A 21,188-nucleotide genomic window follows, 5' to 3' on the forward strand; every position below is an offset into this window, starting at 1 on the left:
TTTTTTTTTTTTTTTTTTTTTTTTTTTTGATACCAGGGATCAAACTCAGGTCTTTGCACTTGTGAGGCAGGTGCCAGAAATGCTGAATCCCCATACCCTACAATGCGTTCTTAATGGTATTGTTATCTGTATTTTTTTTATTTTCAAAAATATTGAAGACCCTAATTTTTTAATGAAAAAATGAGTTTCTTATGTCAAGTTTGTATGAGAGGCACAGAAGAAAGACTGAAGGAGTGACATTTGTCTTAGTGTTATGAATGATCACCAAATGAATTAATGTAGTCTCAGAGATTCAATTAAATGGATTATTTAACTATAACACTATTTTGCAACTTGTATTTTAATCATTTCTTCTTTTTTGATATAGTACTATGATTCTGAAAAAAAGGAAATGGCCTAGACAATAATTTTCAGCTATAGTTAAAAAAATTTGTCTATTGATAAATTGTTGGATAGTATTAATGCATACTCCTGTTAAGTTTGGATCACTTTTTGCGGGGAGAGTGTTTGGGATAGAACCCAGGACCTTGACACCTCCAACCTTGTCATTTTCAATTAATGTATAAAAATTGAAGATTTCATTTCCTGTAATAAGTGCTTTCTCCTATTTCTGTCGTACCCCCCAAAATCCCTACTTCCTGTGTGCTGTTTTTCTACAATTCTATGCTATGCTTAGGGCTAGGGAAGATTTTATATCTTCTCTAGTTTTAGGGGAAAAACGATTTTCTCTTTTTTTCTTTCTTTCTTTTTCTTTTTTTTGGGGGGGGTACTGGGGATCGAACTCAGGACCTTGCACATACGAGGTAGGCACAGTGTCACTGAGCTAAATCCCCAGTCCAGGGAAAATGATTTTCTGATCGTCTTTACTTCTCCGAGTTACTTCTCAAGGGTACTTCCAATTCATCCTTGCTGGCAATATTTATGGAGCATCGTGCACCCAAAGCTCAACTGCTAATCACCCCATGACCACTGTTCTTTTCTTTTTGGGGGGGTACCGGGGATTGAACTGGGGTCCTTGAGCTTGCAAAGCAGGCCACCGATCCATGACCACTGTTCTTAAATTGTGCTCATAAATACTGGGTTAAATACAACTTCTGGTAGGAATTCCTGAAAACAGAAAACTGCTGGGTGAAAGGATTAATAAGTTTTCCCACCAAAGTCTGACTTTCTTAACAATAAAACCAAATCAATAATTAAAGCATTCCCTCCTTACCAAAAATGGCCCTTTGCCATAGTATCAAGCATTTTTGACAGACATTTTTTGTCTAGGCCAAGACTTTCAAAGCTTTAGGAGTATCTGGAGTGCCCAGCCATTTGTGCTGTTAGTGAAATGGCTCGGTTGCCTTCTGTTAGCTTTTACCTCTAGGATCTCCTGAAGGCAACTTGCTCCCTTTAGACAAATCATGAGTAATAAGGGTCATTTATATACCTGGTATCTTGAATAGGGGATCTTCTACTTTTTCTTCCTGTAAAAATTACAGTTTTAAATTATTTATTAACTTTTGCCCTTTCTTGCTTTCCATTTTCTTCATCAGTATAATTCAGTTTTTGATTTGCCTTCAAACAGTCTTTCTCTGTCTGTCGAGATTGAGAAGTTAGTAAGATGATGGCTGTCTTTTTTATACCTTCTTTCCAGTGAACCTCGTGGCATTTCTTAAAAGCAGGAAGGACTTGGCAAGTATAAGAGTCTTTTAAGGAAAAGATGCATTAAAAAAAGAGTTGATCCAGTTTGATTCTGGGGGCAAGAGAATTTTGAGAAGTAAAGTTTTTCTTAATTGTTTTTTACATGTTATTTACCCACTGCCTTTTATACTTTAAACATTTACTTTTAAAAGTAGAGCATCTTTTAAAATATTCAAGCAGTAAATGTCAAGTTCAGAATTTTGTTGTCTTTCTTTCAAAGATGGTATCCTCAGGTTTAACTTCTTGGGTCAAGTGAGATTCCTCCAGGTTTGATTTATGGGAACATTCTAGAACTAGCAAGGTGGGGTTCAGAAAGGTCAGTGGATTTTCATGGCTCTTTTTGCTACAGGGAAAAAAGCATTTCAGTTCACAGAAAGGTGCCAAGAATGAACTTGAGCTACTTCCATTTGTCAGTGTAGCATTTCACGCTTCTCTGTGGTGTATTTCTAATTTATTAGATGCTCTGTATGTTGTAGATTAGAATGGTAGAATTGGAAAAGTGATCAGGTGGTGCTTTCTCAGTTGTACTTTTTGGTTAAATTTTCATTCAGAATGATTCAGTCTGCTGTTTTGTAAGTTCTTTAGTCCACAAAAGCGTAGTAACCCAGTCCTCTGATATTTGTAGAAAATAAATGTAAAGTTCTTCTAAAGAACTCCCATAATACATATATGCTCAACCATGTGACACCACCTCAGAATATTTATGCTGGAAACATACACTTCCAAGGTTTCTTTTTGCACTTGAAGTGTTGCCATCTCCAAGACTGATTTTTATTAGAAAACAAAGTAAAAAGTAAAACCATGCCTCCAAATCTTTAGTTCAATTTGAGTCTGGATTCATGAAAAATAGTTGAGTTTGATTTTATTGTATTTTAAATTACATTTTTCTGTGTATATACTTTTCATCTTTTCGAAGATTTATGAAAGTTCTCTGAAAGCTACGTAAGTTTTTTGAAATATACTAAATGACACAATAAAAGTTATTAAAATACTTCATGAAAATGTTATAATTTCATTTCATTAAAAATCTCTTAAAACTTGCACATGTATATTGTACATTGTTTTCCTACTTGTCTATAAAAATATTTAAAAATATGGGTCACAATGAACTACTACTCTGCCACAACAAAAGATAAGCTTGGGTCATCTGTAGGAAAATGGATGCACCTTGAGATCATAATGTTAATTGAAATAAGACAAAAGCTTAAATATCACACGATTTCTCTTACGTAAGAAACCCAGAGGATAGATAAAGACCAAAATAAAAGATAGATACTGGGAAGTAGGGATCCCAGTTCTCCACTGGATAAGGGATCAAGGGATGGAGGGAGCAGGGAGGTAGAAAAGGAAACAGAGCTGAAAAAGGAATTAAGATGTTTTCTGTACATGTACCAACTCTCCACGAGGAATGTAAACATTATGTACTGTAAACATGTACTAATAAAACATATAGAGCACATTGGCTGTATAGTTTTTAAAAAATTGTGGTGCAATTAAATATGCAATTCATTATCGTAACAATTTGGTACACTTTTTAAACTTCAGGGTAGACCAGGCTTATTATTACTAAATGTACTAATTTGGTGTGTTTAGAGGCATAAACAAAAATTTTAGACCATGCTAATGTCAAAATACTATAATCCTAAGAGCACATAATAAGCTAAAATCCGATTTTGTTTTTCCTATTTTTGAGCCATATTTGCTTTCATGGTGTGGTGGCTTTCATGTGTTTTCTTTGTCAAAGGCTCAAGGTGACTTTTTGGGCAACCAGGTTGAGTTGAGGGTACAGTAGTCCATGTGGCATCCAGATGTTCCACGACCACTAACTTCCTTTGGAAGGCTCCTTACTGAGCACCCCACACAGTCAGGTACATCAGGCTACATCCATATCAGGTGTGCTGGCTGTTAAGCGTGGAGGCACTGATTTCAAGACCTGTGAAATGAAGTATGTCTAATTCAAAGATGAAGAGTTACAGAAGATGTGCACTTGAATAATCTATTGGGGAGCTGCATTCATTCAGTTAGTTTGCCTTCCTAATGACTTTGTCTGAAGCTTTTCTTCTGCCCAATTCCTAGCCCAGAGATCTTTCTTAAACCTATTTCTTTTGTTTTATATTTTTCATGTAATTTAATCTATTTGCAGCTGCATTCCCCAAAGCCAAGGACGGTAAGTAGAAGATGGTATGTGCTGGAAAAAGAAAACTATTGAATGAGAGAATAAATTACCTTATGGTACATTTAAAATCAACCTAAAATTAACCTTTTATAGTTATCATGATACTTCTGACTTTTTTGTTTGTTTTGATGTGCTCAAAGCAAGCACAGTGAATTATAATTTTAATTAGTGTCAGAATATAATTTAGAGAAAAAACTTGCAAATAAGTCATTAATGTTTTAGTTATCAAAATACATTTTATTATCATGTTCACTTTGGTATTGTTCATGCTGCTATACTCATTAAATCTGATTCTTATTAGCTTATTATCTTATAATCTTGTTAGTGATTTTGTCAATATTATATTTCTCTTCTAAACTTTGAAGGTGATATATATATATATAATACATAATATTATATTAATATTTTATATCTCTATCTATTTATCTATCTATCTATCTATCTATCTTTCTATCTATCTATCTATCTATCTATCTATCTATCTATGTATCTATATTTTTTTAGTACCAGGGATTGACTCAGGACCATGTGCTTGTGAGGCAGGCAGAGGAACCACTCAGCTAAATCCCTGGCCCTGTTGTATCAATATTTGTATTCACTTTGCACTTGGGTCTCTATCTATTTATCTATCTATCTATCTATCTATCTTTCTATCTATCTATCTATCTATCTATCTATCTATCTATGTATCTATATTTTTTTAGTACCAGGGATTGACTCAGGACCATGTGCTTGTGAGGCAGGCAGAGGAACCACTCAGCTAAATCCCTGGCCCTGTTGTATCAATATTTGTATTCACTTTGCACTTGGGTTATGATAGAACACACATTCCTAACCAGTTCCCTCCTTTTTCCTAATTAACACTGATGACTAAAAGGTTGCTTGAATGTCTCAGCAAGAAAAATCTGGTTAATGTTGTCTGCTAGTGTGAGAAGCAGGGTTTTGTCATTAAATTTAAAAAAGTCACCAATTTACACAAACTGCTAACTGTATTATTAATTTTTGTGATGGCATAGGGTAAAGTATGGGTTCAGATTCTGATTCTGCCATTAAATAGCTGTGTTAGGTTAAGTAAATTATTAGCCCTTTCTGTGCCGTACTTTCCTCATTTGAATCCTTAGGTCACAGTGCTGTTGCAAGAGTTAAAATTGCTGATATACATGAAGCATTTTAAACTGTAGAACAGAGCCCAATAGTGTACTCTATGTTCCAGCTGTTATTATTTCCTTTTAGACTGACATCTCCTTTTGTTCTAATTTAAAGGTTTTGTGTTAGAGTTTGAATATTGTGATTGATCTAAGCAAAATAAAAACAATTGATATCTGTATTTACCCAAGAGATGAAATAAATAACTTGGGTCATGTTGCACATCAAAGGCTATGCCTATCAGTGTTCAGGTAAGACAGAGAGAGAGAGAGAGAGAGATCTGTGTCATTGGACATAACTCAGATTGAACATTAGGTCCTGTTCACAGTACAATCATTTTATGCATAGACAAAAAATATTTTCTAGGATGATACCATTAAATAATTTGAAATAATATGTAGTGTTATGAGCATAATTTGTTGAAAACCTAAGAACAGCAATTTTTGCTTAATATGCAAATTAGGTAAATGAATTTAATAACTATTAACATGCTGGCAGTACAGGTATCTTTCTCTTTCAGATTATGTGAACCATCATTTTTTGAGTTCTAAAATATTACCTTTTAATCATATGCACAAGAAGAAAACACAGTATAGTAAAATACTACTACTAGTGGTAGTAATTCCTGCATCCAGATAGTTTTTTATTTTCTTCATAGGGTGAAAAGTAGATTGTTAGTTTTTTTAGTAAGATTATTTTACTGACAGATAATAATGCTAAAATGTTTCTTCCTTATTAGTAACAATTCAGTGAGTTATCTATCAACAATCAACAAATGAGATACATATTACAGATAAAACACAATAAAACAATAGTGTTTCACACTTAAATAAAATTATTTTAAAAATTTTCTAGCAAACTTAAGATTTACAGGTATTTTCTTTTTATCACATAGCTTTATGTATTGTCTTGACTTCCAAATGCCAACAGAACAAACTAAACAAAAATAAAACACTTTCAGTACACAGGTAAATAACTATATGTTAAATAAGGTTAATACAATGAACGAAGTTACTGTTTTCTTTTCCTGTAGCTAAAATTACTTAAGCAGGAGGAGATACAAAGGAGACTGTTACAGATGCTACTGCTGTTATTGCTTTCCTTTTTGCCATCATCTTTGCATTAGTGAACTTTCCCATTGCTGGGACGAAGTACCTGGTTGGCACTTGGAGTGTAAAGGCGGAGAGGTTTATTTTGGCTCGTGGTTTCAGAGCTGTCTGTCCGTCTTTGGCTGACCGATAGCAGAAAGGTCTCAGCAGAAAGGCGTGGTGGAACAAAGCTGCTCATCCCTGAGTGGCTTAGAATTAGAGAAAAACGAGGAAGAGGCCTTCGGAGGCAGCCCCCAGTGACTCTCCTTGCCCACAGAGCTCAGCAGTGAGGACTCAGTGAGGACTGCAGCACCCACGATCCAATCACCTTCTAAAAACCTTGTCTCTGACCTCATGTGACTTAGGGGATGTTTTAGACCTAAGCAAAACGACCATAAAGAGAAAAGCATTCTAGAAGTGCCAGAGGAGTGAAATTAAGTAATTTAAAGACTAGATGAGGGAGAAATGAGTGAAAAAAGCATCTTGGATATCTCTCAGGGTTTTTTTTTTCCTTTTCCTTTTTGATCACATTTTATTGCATCTATATAAAGTACGCATGATGTTATGGCACACATATAGATAATAAAAAGGTTACTATAGTGGAGAAAATTTACATGTCTGTGATGTGATATAGCTACTCATTTTGTGTGTTTTTATCTGTGCAATGACAGCTAAAATCTCATTTAGTGTGAGTCCCAGCTACTGTACAATTTTATTGCCAGGTTTCTTATTTGATAAAGTGGACAAACATAAATGAACTAATCAGAACAAAATATAGAGGGTATGCAAGATAGAAAGGTAAGATAATGACTTCAGAATAATTCATGCTGAATTTGAGTTGTTTTTGCAGTATACAAATGAGAGTCCCTGGGGGACATGTGGGTGTTTAGAGATGGGGGAGGGGAGGTTAACAGAGGCCTAGAATTAAGACAAGCACATTATATCCACTTACGGTTGGAAATTAAATTAGTTTCCTAGATGTTAAAAGCCCTTGTTCTACTGACGATGAAAAGCTACACTTTCCCACAGTCAAAAAGGAGAGGCCAGGAAATGCCATTTAGTTGGGGCCACTGCTACATAATGCTGTGGACCCATAGTGTGAGGACCTGTGTGCCCCTAGTTGGCTTTGAGCCTCGGGATCTAGCTGTTAGTCTCATGATGCAGTCTCAGAGACAGAAAACGGGACAAGGAAGGTCTTGCTTGAAAAGTAGCCATTGAGTTAGGCAGCAAGGAGCTCACTTTTGCCCCAGTAGGTCAGGGGGCTCGCTGGATGCATGTAGGATGCTCAGGTTGGCCCCAGAGGGACTCAAGCGAGTGGATGAATTTTGGATATTTTAGTCAGAGGGCTGGCTCTGAGGAGATGGACAGACAGATAAAAGTTTTATATTTGCTGAAGGTATGTGTTTTTGTTTTGTATTGTGTATCGGAAATCAAACTCAGAACCTTGTGTTTGCGAGGCAGGTGGCAGAACCACTGAGCTAAATCCCCAGCTGAAAGTATATTTTTTTTTTGTTTTGTTTTGTGGTACTGGGATTGAACTCAGGACCTTGTGCTTACGAGGCAGGCTCTGTGCCACTGAGCTAAATCCCCAAGACCTACCCCCCTTTCTGTATATAGCCAAGGTCTAGCATCCTGCCATGTTTGCATGTTATTAAATGAAAGAATAAATACAATAGTGATTTTGAGCTACTGTTCAGTCTGAATAACTAGCTTTTGACAAGGCAGCATCTGTAGTTTCCTTCTGGAGGTTACATTTCATCACATTTTTTAAAAAGCCATGTGCATGTGCATGTTTGCTTGTTTTAACATTTTAATAGTTTAAATTATGACATCTGTGTGAAGTATACTTGGTTTTATCAGAAATTATGGATCAAGTGTTATGTGTTTTAAATAACCAAATGTTATGTTTATATACAACAGTTTTTTGAAATTATTTTGAAGTTCATAGCCCTGAGACAGATATGGAAGCTTTTTAAACAAGTTATCAATGAACCAGTTAAATAAAGACCCCTATTAATGAGTAGTACATTGACAGGAATTGGTTAATATAACATTTTAACAGAAATTTAGTTATGCACAGATATTAGAGGGAAGAGACAGCAAACTTAGTGCAGGCGACTGATCTCTGAGTGTTGGGTTTACTCTCGGCTGTGTCTCTTCCACTGCCTATCCTGCATCTGCCCAGCTGGGCTGGAGCCCTGGGTGAAGCAGGCCAGTGCAGGAGCTGGGATCTGAGCCCAGGAACAGTGATGGCACAGGGCTTGCTCTGCTAAGTCACACTTTTCTGACCTAGCGGCTTCCTTTATTCATAGGTGAGCGTCCCTATCAATGTCCTTACTGTGAAAAAGGATTCAGTAAAAATGACGGACTCAAGATGCACATTCGTACACACACCAGGGTAAGATCGTATTTTGGCTCATTAACATTATTCTTAAAAATTGTACTCATTTTCAAAGAAATATATGTGATTTTATATGAGAAATATTGCATTGGAAATTGTATGTTTATGTTGGTCATTTGACGACAAAATTTTAAAAGGGAAATGAATGAGAAATAATCCCAACAGTGTCTTAATTCTTTGAATTACGAATCAATTTTCAGGATTTACAGATGACAAACTGCCAGATAAGTGGATTTGAATATTTTAATATAAAAATATAAAGGTTTTGTCTTGTAGACTATTCACCAGGAACATTCTTGGAGAGAGGCAAAGGTTGTCAGCATTTGTAAGACGATACTTACAAGCAAGTATCATTGCATGGGGAGGTGTTACAAATGATTTGAATTGTTGGGAGAACTGGAAAACATGGACGCGTCACTCAGTGCACTTCTGGCTCAAACCCAGTGCAGTGTTTCACCCTTTTTCTGGTGCTGCCCTGTGCTCTGTGCCGTTAGCACCTCTCGCTGTACTGTTGTCATTTTGGTATTTATGGCTTCCCCAGACTCAAGTCTCGTGTGCTTAAGAAACAATGTGTGCAGCTAGCACTACATCCAGATGCTTATAGCTCACTGTTGGGTTTAGGGCACAATTAGAAACTTTATATGAACTTTCCACATGGAAATTTTACGTTGTTTTAAATACCTATTCATGGTTTTGCTTTTGGCTATTTTTCTTGCTTTCTCTTCCACACATTTTCCCTTTCATTTTGGCTTTCTAAAAGTGCTTATCAGCTACACATGCACGATACATTTTCCCACATTTTAAGACATGGGCTTGATCCCCTGAAGAGCAATTCTAATTTAGGCCTCCCTTGAATTTTACTTTTACTTATGAAAAATAAACTTTGCAGAAAACACATAATAATATCTTTCTCGATGCAGTAATATTTTAGCCTTCTCCTTCAGTTCTGAAGTCCTGGGTCCTATTAAGAAGGTACTCTTGCCCTGATGCTGGGGAAGAGAGGAAGCAGTTCCACAGCAGCTCTCTCACTTTGCTTTATAATAGCACATTCATATTACATGAATATTAGAAGCTGGAACATTTACTAAATGTATTTCAAATACTTCATAAACTATAAGCAGTTGAGCAAATATTACTGCCTTTAATAGTATGGTTTAAATGACAGTGTTCAAAATATGTATTTCACAGTGAGTTTTATTAAAGAGGTTTAAGTTCATTTTTAGATTGGTTTAGGAAGTCCTTTTGTATGTGAGTAGCTTTCACAAAAGTGTCAGTAATGTGTTTATTTAAAAGATGCCATCATGTAGGCAAAGGGGTTTTGGTTCTTAATGGAAACTAGTGATGTTAATCAAAATGTTCTTATTACATTGCTTCGCTTGATTACTGATGATATGATTATATCATAGAAAAGGCTGTTTAAACCACTAAAGGAAAAAATTATTTTGGTTTTCTCAAGTTTTAATATTTTTAATTCAATTCATATCCTTTTTAATTTAAACTTATTAATGAGAATAATTCAAGTAGTTAAGTGCAAATACACACAAAGACCACTAATTGCATTCTGGGAAAGACTTCAAATTTGTCAACTAATTTAAGCTTCATAAAACTGGGAAGAAGTTAGTATTATGATCCCATTTTGAAAAATGAGGAACTGAGGCACCTACTGCACAGTTTATCAATTATTTATTTATTTCCTTGGCTTTGTTATGTTTCCCATTACAGTAGACTCTCAAGTTATGACTGGCTTGACATACGAACAACTTGGATTACAACAAGAATTTTAGTTTTAACTTACAACTATGTCTTGAGTTATGACCCCAATGCCAGCTGTTTTTGCTTCCAGATGGTCTCAGCTACAGATTTAATCATTTTAAAGAGTTCTGGAAGGAACATTAAAACGTCCTTTCCTGTGTGGGGTTACCTGAGAAATCTTGGGTCAGTGTCTCTCGAAGGACACTGAGATCTGCCTGTATAGAGACTTTGAAGGCTCAGTAGAGGAGCTTGGCCCTTCAGTTGACCATCTTGATTGACAACCAGCCCTCAAGAACATAAAGTTTGTAAGTCAAGGGTCCACTTTAGCTAAATAAATTAGGACTCCCAAGTTTAACAGTCCATGATTTGGGTTAGTTTTGTGCAGGGACCCTGATACTTTGTCCAGAGGTTAAGCTGCAGGTGGCACCTGTCAGTTCTCGAAAAGAAAGCAAATCCCAACCTTTGGCCTGGAGAAGTCTAAAAAACTCATAGAGGTGGAGCACTCAGGATTTTAGAGAGGAGCTCATACAACTAGTACAGAACATTGTCAAAGTGTAGGGTGAACAAATGTAAATTTGAGCTTAACCTCAAATTCTAATTTTTTTATGCATTATATCACATTTTATCCCAGACAGCTTTTTTATTAGTACATATTAGTAGTACATAATGTTTACATTCCTTCTGGGGAGTTGATGCATTTACATAACACATTTTAATTTCTTTTTTTCATTCACTTTCTCTCCCCTCCCTCCATCTCTTGATGCCCCGCCTTTTTTATTGAGTAGGAAAGATTTATTGAGGGAAAGAAAGCTTTTGTCTAAGAGAGACAGAGGGAGACTGGAAAGTGGATTGCCCCCTCACCCCACTTCTCCAAGATGTTTTATGCAGCAAAGTCATGTGGTGAGGCGGGCAAATACACCGTATATGTTTGCTTTTTTTTTTTTTGTACCAGGGATCGAACTCAGGTCCTTGTGCTTGCAACACAGATGGTGGCACCACTGAGCTAAATCCCTGGCCCATGCCCTTCCCAGAAAGATCTATCTCCATACTTTCTATTGTCTGTCTTTTATTTAGCTTTTTGTTTGGGTTTCTCATATAAGAGCATCCATGTAATATTTAAGCTTGTGTGTCTGATTTACTTCTCTTAACATGTATCCATTTTCTTACAAGTGACTCAAATTTATCTTTCTTCGTGGCAGAGTAGTAATCCATTCTATATAAATGCTACATTTTCCTGATGCAGTCATCTGTCAATGGGCGTTTAGACTATTCCAAAATTTAGCTCTTATGAATTGTGCTTAAATATAAGTGTGCAAGTATCCTTGAAATCCTGTTTCCTAGGCATTGAATAAATACAGATTATTCTTTGCAAATAGATCCAAATTTTCAAAACTATATTAAAGTTATCATCCAGTACAGTGGTGGTGACCTAGGGCACTTGTGTTAGTGTGTTTTTCTTTTAAGACAGAAGATGTTACTATAGAGTTGTCTTTTGTAAACTAAAATCTCAGTATTCAGATTTAATTGCAGCATTAGCACTTTGTGATAAATAAGTAGGTTTTGGGTTGCAGTTTGGTACTTGATCTCTAAAAGATTCTCTATCATTGATCTAGTATAATAAAAGCATTGTCAAGAATCAAGTTTTTAAAAAGAAATTCTAGAGAAACAGTTTGTGTAAAGTAATATTTTTCTGAGTGTTATTTGCTTTAGTAAGCTTAAGGCAAAACAGATCGTTATATCTGAGCCATACCACATTTAAGCTTTACTTTAGTATTTCCACTGCATTTGTATTCAGATGGCCAGATTCTGTCCTGTTTCAAAAGCTTTTAACTCCATTACAACACCACAGTCATGGAAACTACATAATCACAAGGTGCTACCTTTAGGGTGCTTAGTTGATACTCCCTGCAATGTCCTTCCTCTCAGCTTTGCGTTCTGTGACAACTGCACGAACACCTGCAGAAGGAGTTCCAGGTCTAGTCCAGAGTATTGTCTGTAGGGTCCACCGAGAGCCCTGAGTGTGGCGGAGAAGTTTGCTAAAAGGCCTGAAGTCACCGTCTTCCTTCCGTGGAGAGGCTTGAGAGGACAGCTAGTGATCCATTCATTTCCTTCAGAGTAGTTTCTTTGTTTTTGTTTTCAGTGCATTGGCTCCTTTGTACATATCCTATTTTAGGTCCGTAGTCTGTTATCTGTGGTTAGATTTTGGAAAATTTCTCAGACCATTTTCTTCTGAAGTATTTCTTTGGTCCTAATTTTTCCTGTCTTCATCTTTTGGAATTCCAGTTACGTGTGTTAGACTTTTAGCTGTTGTCCCAGAGCTCATGATGGTTGCTCCGTTCCATTCCTTTCTTCTTTTTTTGTCTTATTTACTTTTTTTTTTTTGAATCTTAGGTGGTCGTTATGATTTTGTTTTTCTCACATTTATAACATGTTTTCAGTCTCATTGATTCTTTCCTCTATTGTGTCCATGTTGTCCCAGAGCTCATGATGGTTGCTCCGTTCCATTCCTTTCTTCTTTTTTTGTCTTATTTACATTTTTTTTTTGAATCTTAGGTGGTCGTTATGATTTTGTTTTTCTCACATTTATAACATATTTTCAGTCTCATTGATTCTTTCCTGTATTGTGTCCGGTCTACTTATTGAAAGACTTTATCTTTGATATTTTTTCTATCATTTCCTTTTGACTTTTAAAAAATGATTTTCATAGTTCTGCTGAAATTGCCCACATGTTCATATGTGTGGTATGAGTTTCACTACTTTCTTTGACACATTAATATAGTTGTGGTTCTTTTTTGTTTGTTTGTTTTTTGAGGCAGGGTCTCATTATGTCGCTCAGGCTGGTCTTGGACTCACTGTGTAGCCCAGGCTAGCCTCAAATTTGTGGTGATCCTCCTGCCTCAGCCTCCCAAGTGCTGGGATTACAGGTGTGCACCATCACGCCCAGCAATATAGTTGTTTTAAATTCTGTGATATTTCCACCTCCATGCTATCTTTTTATCTCGTTGTGTTGACTTTTATCTCTTGATAATGGGTAGGAAAAGGCTTTGCTGTATATGCGTAATGTAATCCCTATTATTTTGTATAAAAAGTAGTAGAGAATGAGGTGACTATTATTTATGCTTTGAAATAGTGTATCTCTTCCTCTGACATCATTAATGTGAAGTACTGAGCCAATTTGTTCAGTAGTTGAGCAAGACTTGGATTTTGTTGTTGCTGTGCTTATCACAGGCTTTTAACTCTTCCAGTGGTGGCCTTCTGTGACCATGACCTTTGTAAGAGGTCTGGGAAGTCTTCCATTACTGTTATGTTTTAGCAAAATATGCGTGTCTTTACCATGAAATTCTCTTATTTCCCCATCCCTCTGTCCTTCTATCCCCTCCTCCCCCAGTCTGCTGGTACTTATTCTTACCAGCATGACCAAGACTTGGGTGGGCTAGAGAGCTCTTGGGGTCCATGCTCTAGCATTAGACAGATGTGTGCACCTGCGCATCAGGGCACTGTTTTCCTAGCATCCGGCCTCTGGGAGAGTGCTGGGGCACAGCCTTTGCTTCTCCATGAAGTGGCTGAGTTGCAGTTTCCTAGCTATGAGCCACATGTTACAACTTAACTACTTAATTTTAATTAGCTGGATTTTTTAAAATTAAAAATCCTCTGTATGTTCAGTAGGCACATGTAACTAGTGGCTACCACATTGCACAGCACAGATATAGGTTATTTCCTTTGCTACCAGAAGTTCTACCGGACAAGACAGCTTTAGAAGGCAAGTATGATTCCGAATTTACTGCGCTACAGTTGAACTTCACCTCATGTCATTTTAGGGGATATAGGGGATAGATGAGGTTTCTGCTCCTTTTCCAGCAGCAGCAGACTTTTCCTTGGGGGTCATGGGCAAGAGCAGGAGTTCTGTCCCTCGCATAGTGCCAGTGCTATTGTAGCCAGGACTCTGTTCCACTGCAGAGAACACACAGCATTGCCTGGCCTCGAAGCACAGCAGCAGTAGAGAGTTTTGCCTTCTGTCAGAGCAGGGCAAGATTCTGGACACAGCAGGTGCCTCTGTCCTTACTAGAGATAGAAACGACTGAGTCATATTTGTGTGTGAGAAGGATATGTGGCTTGGGAAGCTTTGTGCATTTCTTTATGGTAGCTGTCCACACTGTCCTCTTGCAAGGACAGAAGAAGATGGGTTCCTTTTACCACTCCACTCTACACAGACCTTGCCTGTACCACCAGGGGTGCTCTATGAGACCTGTCTGCCCCTACTCTTTCTTAGGAGCACTGCGAGAGGCCATAGGAATGGGATAGTGAACAGCTATGCCAAATCTCCAGGGTTCTTATGCAGACCTTCACTCTAGCCCATCATGGACACTTAGGGGACTCTTAGAATGTCCCTTGTTTCTGTCCTGTATGCTTCCGTGCATCTTCCTTTCCACTGTCTCTGACAAGGATGAAACACTTCTATGTTGTCTTCTAATCTTAGCTCACAAAGTATTTCATTAGACTGTACAACATTAGACTGTGCAATGTATAAACATTAGACCATACAACAATGACTAGAAATGATCCAGCTTTTTGTCATTGTTAGGGTACAGGTGATGTCTGTTGTGGCTTTTGACCTTTGAAGAGGGGTCATTTACTATTGGCTGTCTGGAGTTCTTTGGGATAGCTTCTTCTGTTCTCATGGTCCAAGATTAGCTTCCTGCTTGGACACTGACGCAGAAGCTCTTCCACTCCCTGTTGAGTTAACCCTTCCATTCAGTCAGGGACATAACCTCATTTGGAAACCTCATGTGGGCTCAGGCCATTTTGTTATAGTTTCTGTAAAGGAGTTCATGTCTGGGGGGGAGGGTGGAAAGGTCAAACTGAGCCATTCTCACCGACTCTGAATAGTACCCCTCAGGACATTGGCATTTTGGTCCATTTCTCATGTCTTTCTAGGTTTGCCTCCCCCTTCCTGCTTTTTTCATTACTTGGGTCCTGGAGGAGACAGCCTTTTGGAGGAAGCAGGTCCTCTTAATGGGGGTAGTTTATACCATGTCGCTTCAAACCAAGACTTTTAAAAACAACTTCAAGAGGTGTTCCAGGCATGCTGTCAGATCCTTCCCTCTTGTATTATACTGAAATTTCCAGACAGACAGAACTAATAGAATGTATGTATAAGTGTCTAAGAGAGGATTCATTAGAGGAATTGGCTCACTTGTCACTTGATGACAAGTCCCGTGGCAGGCTGTCTGCAGGATAGAGACTCAGATGCTGGTAATTTGTTTGAGTCCAAGTCCAAAGACCTCAGAAGCAGGGAAGCCAAGGTTGTCATTCTCAGCCTGAAGCCCAAGACTTGGAGAACTTGATGTGGCAGTGTTGAGGATACTGGTAGAGTCCTGCAGTCTAAAGATCATCGAGCCTGATGTCCAAAGGCAGGAGAAGAGAGTGTATCCTATTTCCAGGAGGGAGAGAGGACATTGCCTTTCCTCTGGCTTCCATTTTTATTTGTTGTGTTGTTTTTATGTCCATGCCCTCAGCTGATCAGATGGAGCCACCCACAGTAAGCCCTGATCTTCTGACTCAGTCCCCTCAGTCTTGCACACCAGTCTGCTCTGGGAGCACTTCCTTCCCTGGTGTACCCTCAAATCATGCTTCATCGGTCTTCTAGGTATTCCTTAATCCAGTCAAGTTGGAACCTAAAATTAATCAGCACATCTTACCTTTTGTGTTTTGTCTCAGGTCTTCTTCACCACTCCTGATTATATCTGAGATAGGTGCATGCTAGTTGCTTAACTCTTGGTGTGCAGTGCCTCAAATGAATTTATGTACATTATACTTAGAAAGCATGAATCATCTGGAAATTATGGAACTTGTTATTATTGTCTTAGACACATTGACCCAAAGCACGCACTCTTAGTGAGTTGGATCCCATGCTCGTAAATGCCACTTTTATAAACAGTAAGATCAAAATAAATTGCTTTTTGTAACTATTTACTGTAGAAAGCTTCATGTCTTTTTTAATCACTTTTGATTTTCAACATAGAAGTTACCTGGATCAATTAGAAAGTCATTCTGGAAACTGCCTTTCGAACTACACTTACACACACCTAGCTAACATAAGTTTTAGGGTTCTAAGACCACAGTTGTCTTCTTTGCCTTGTTTTTAGAAAAAGCCAGATTAATTCAAACAAAATTAAAATGGAATTATCACTGGTTAAAAGCAACAACAAGCCTTTTGTGTTGTTGTGCTTTTGTTAGTTTTCTTTCATGAGTCTTCCTGTCCATGATCCTTAGGTAGTTCAGATATTTCCAGGTTTAACAGACCAGTGCAGGTTGTACTATTCTCAGACACCAGTGCAGTAAGACTCTGGGTCTCTGAAGCAAACTAGGGTGGATTGCTCAGAATTGCAAGGCATCAGACGTTGCTAGATTTTTGTGAAGGCTTGAGGTGGTATATTGACAACTATCAAACTACTATTCAAGTAGAGTTTGACAACTGTCAAACAAAAATTTGACCTAAGTATTGAGCCGATGATTTATATGTTGTAGTGTGAGCATGATACTGAAGGAAAATGTTCACTGTATATGGGCAAAGAGGTTATGGCAGTAGTGAGAGGTAGAAACTAAGAAGAAGAAATGGCAAGAAATACTCCCCCTGCTATAAGAGTATTGAGCAAGGTATCTCTAACCTCGGTTGAAAACAGATGGGAGGTTTTAAAGGTGAAGAATCAGCTTGGAATTCCTATGAACACATTACGAGACATGCACAAAAAACTTAGAAGGGGCCAGGGATTTAGCTCAGTGGTTCCACCGCCTGCCTTGCAAGCACAAGGTCCGAAGTTCAATCCCATACCAAAAAATAAATTAGTTAATTAAATAAAATAAACTTAGAAGACAGGTACAGACATTTAGTTCCTTGAGTCAAGTATAGGGGAGGGAAAGTTAGCTCTGTTATTACTTGTACTAGTCACTTTTCTGTCACTGGGACACAGTACCCTACGCACATAATATAAAGGAGAAGTTTAATTTGGCTAATGGTTTCAAGGGATGTAAGCCATGGCTGCAGGCTCCAGGGCAGAAGCATCATGGTCAAAGCATGGAGGCAAAGATTCTTCCTTCGTGACAGTTGGAAAGTAGAGTAGGGGAACAGTGGCTAAGAAGAAGGGAACAGTGACTGGATACCAAGGTCATACCTGTAGAACCCACACGAACTAAACTCTTCAGGCAATCCAAGGCCAATCAAGCTGATACAGTTAAGGCTGTTATACTTGGGAGATAGAGTGGTGTTAAATTGCATTCTGAGGAATGTGGAGGAGAATATGTCACGCAGGTGTGACTGCGTAAATAATGTAAAAGAGGTACCTACACATACAGTCTGCCCATTGTGACCACGTTTGAGGATGCATGCTAAAGTGCAACCTGAATTGAGACAGGTTGGGAGAGAAGAGTTGGCAAGAATACTAACAACCTATGTTTTTGAGTTTGGATTTAAGTAGAGAGGAATAACAGGATCAGCTGCACCTCATAGAAAGGTTGCTCTGAAATCATTTTCGATTGAGGATTGAAGGAGACTGTCATGGAGGAAGGGAGACTCACTTAGAAGGCACTTTGGAGCCAGGTGAGTTAGAACAGGGAACCTATAGAGCATGTAAGAGGGAGTTCTTTGAGATAAGTATATTGACAAGGTTTGGACATACAATGGATATAGGTAATGAAGGAAAGGGAGGAGTTAAAGAGAAAAGTGTGAAGCTCAGAAGTGGCATGTTATTCCACACACAGGAAGGAAGGGTAGGTAGTAGATTTAAGGTGATGGAGAGAAAAGAAGGCATACTGGCTTCATATTTGTATGGAGAATTACTTGAGCAGCATCATACTCAGCTATTTGTATTTACATGTAGGTGTAATAAAGGGATTAAATGCATATTTAATAACTTCTTTTAAAAGTTCTTTATGATTTCAAATAAAATTAAACTTTTCTTTATTTTTCTAATTTTCATCAGCCTCTGTATTATGGAGACGAGGATATGGCTTATTGCCACTGTTTGAAAAAACATCTTCAGTTTGGTTGCGGAAATCTTTTATTGTTTCTAGGACTCAAATATTGGGGAAATTTTACATGCCCTGCCAGTGAATCCTGTAAGATGAATGACTTTAAAATTCCATCATATTTTATTTGGCTCAGAATATATATCTGCATGCAATTGAGCATTCTTATTCTGTCACAACAAACTGCTTTTCCTTTGTAAAAGGGAAAAATCAGACCATTTGAAAAATAACTTCCTTATTAGGGACTAACAGCATTATTTCCTCTGTTTCCTTTAGTCCTTTGTGACAATTCTTTTATGGTCATCAACCTACTTGGCAGAGTTATCTCTGTTCTTATTCTCTTTGTAACTTGTGCCCATGAGCTGAAAATAACCAACAAAGAAAGGTTCAAGTCCCCTGATTAGTGTACATTCTTGGCCTGACAAATGATACTCCAAAATAAGGCTTCTGTTCCAGGAATCCTACAGTATATGACTGCTTCTCTGGATATTCTTACTCTTTGAGAGTAAGAGGTAAAAATTGAAAATAAATTGATTTTTTAAAATAAACTCAGTAAGTTTATAATGCATGGGAAAAGAGATGAAAGCCTTATGTAGAATTAAATTCTATTTCATGATATTTAGGGTTACAAGAGTAGAGTTATACTGATGTGAAGGATTGAACAGACCCGAGGTATCACATGTGATTTTTCTGCAGTTTTTTATGGTACTTAGTTTGTCATTCAGTATATCTAGTTTTTGAGGGACAATGGAAGCTAGTACTATCTGCCTAAAGCAGAGTGTGCATTTGTTGGAGTAATAATATGGTAAAGTAGTTTCAAGATGGTGCCATTAATTTCTTCCCTCTTTTTTGTTTTTTTGTTTTTTTGTTTTTTTGAGACAGGGTCTCACTGTATAGTTGAGACTGACCTTGAACTCATTGTGTAGCCCAGGCTGGTCTCAAAGTCACAGCGATCCTCCTGCCTCAGCCTCCTGAGTGCTGGGAGTACAGGCATGTACCACCATGCCTGGCACTTCCCTCTTTTTATATGCTGCTTTTTCATGAATAGTCTTTTTTTCTGACCCTGAAACCAAGCTATCCAGAAATGACTTGCTTGACCAACAGAAACGAAGGAAGAGTTAACAGTCTAGAAATGCAGAAGCTAGATGAATCAGGAGCTTTATAGTTTTTGCATGAGTTGTCAGGACGATAAGTAACAGAGAGGCCAGGCCAGACTATCATATAGCAGCCACTGTGAACAGCCAGCCACTCGCATATGCCTCTGTGAATATCTAGGTTGGTTGGGCAGCAGCAAGCAACTGCAACTACAGGAAAGACTCCAAGGGAGAACTGTTGGGGAACCCATTCAGTCCACTGAACCATGACAAACAGTATGTAAAGAAAATAAACAAATAGTAAAAAATAAATAATGTAATACTGTATTAAATTTTAAAATAATGTATTATGCAGTAATAGATGCTTGAAGCAAATACTAAACACTGTACAATGCTGAATCTTTATAATAATCCATGTCTAGATTGTAAAGTGACTGAACATTAAGCGAGCACTTTCTAAATTTCAGCAGTTGATGCACAGTATCAACATTTTACCAATAGGAGATATATTTTGTTGTGGGGAAAAAACCCTTCTTTTTTTTTTTCAGCTTTAATTGAGTTTATTGGTACATTTTAGGGATACAGTACAGTTACATTCATTGTTGGGATCTTGTACCTCTACATGACAAGTCTTGATTCTCATTTTTTCCCCTTACCTCTGCCCTCCCTTCACCCCCTCCTCCCCTCCCCATCTACAAACACTTTATTTTCATCTTTACGTTCTCTCACATTTTTTTCTTTTCCCTTTTTACTCTTCCCCTACCCATCCCACCTTCCCTACACCTGACATTTAGAAATGGGAAGAAAGGAGCTAAAAACCCTTCTTAAATACTGTTTTTAAAAATAATACAATTACTTAGAAATGTATACATTATTCTGAAAAAGTTTTGAGAAAAGAAATGTGTGAATTTTGTTTTAATTAAATTTATTGGTACATTTTAGGAAAACAATACCATTACTTTCAGCATTGGGATCTTGTACATTTACATGATGTATATTGGTTCTTATTTTTTCCCTATTCTCCTGCCCTCCCTTCAGCCCCTCCACCTTTCCCTATTTACAAAGACTTTATTTCCATTTTTTCCTTTCTCATACTTTCTCTTTTCCCTTCTTTCCTTTCCCCTACCTCTCCTACTTCCCCTACTCCTTTCGACTTTTTCTTCCTATTTCACATTATCAATTACACAACAGATGTGTGCATTTTAAGTCTGTTGTCATATTTACATATTATTTAAGCCATAGATCAAGATCTGATGGCAAATAAAATTAGAGTTTTCCTTGATTTGACTAACATATCAAATATATATGTACACACACGTATATGGGGAATACTGTATTTCATAGTGTAATGTCTCAACATGTGTGACGTATCAACATGTGCATACAGTTTTCTTTCTTCTAATTGCTGTGCCCTGCTGCTAGCTCACTCTCAGGTGGGCTGTGCATTTCAGATCATGGGGTGGACCCTGAGCAATGTTCAAGCTCTAGTGTTGATTTTCCTGCTTACTGTTCTCTTTAAGACAACATTATTCAGATAGAAATAAATGAAAGTGATGTAGTAAGGGCTTGGATTGAAAACAGTCTCATCTGTTAAACAGGAATTCGATTATTTGCAAACTGTATTTGTTTTATTACTAATGAAAAATCACTATATAACTAAGCACAATCACTGTGACAGAGCTCTGAAGTAGTTATTATTGATCTATAGGCTGACCCTTTTAGGTCCCTGGATACATAATAATCCATTTATTCTGTAAATGCCTTTTAAAGCCTACTGTATGTCAGGACTGTGCTAGGTACTAGATGTGCATAGTTGGATATAT

The 21,188-nt window shown here is 37.5% G+C and overlaps 1 protein-coding gene across 3 annotated transcripts in view; it reads left to right on the forward strand.

Moving 5' to 3' along the window:
* Nucleotides 1–21,188, forward strand: part of Prdm5 (PR/SET domain 5) — a 193,904-nt gene that overhangs the window by 133,422 nt on the left and 39,294 nt on the right. For all 3 annotated transcript variants that reach the window (XM_033760015.1, XM_010610928.2, XM_033760016.1), the window contains one exon: nucleotides 8,406–8,491. In XM_033760015.1, the coding sequence (XP_033615906.1) occupies nucleotides 8,406–8,491 (86 nt within the window). The remainder of the gene's footprint in view (nucleotides 1–8,405; nucleotides 8,492–21,188) is intronic.

The sequence above is a fragment of the Fukomys damarensis genome, unplaced genomic scaffold (assembly GCF_012274545.1).
Source record: "Fukomys damarensis isolate Sample0158 unplaced genomic scaffold, DMR_v1.0_HiC HiC_scaffold_38, whole genome shotgun sequence".
NCBI classification, from domain to species: domain Eukaryota; kingdom Metazoa; phylum Chordata; class Mammalia; order Rodentia; family Bathyergidae; genus Fukomys; species Fukomys damarensis.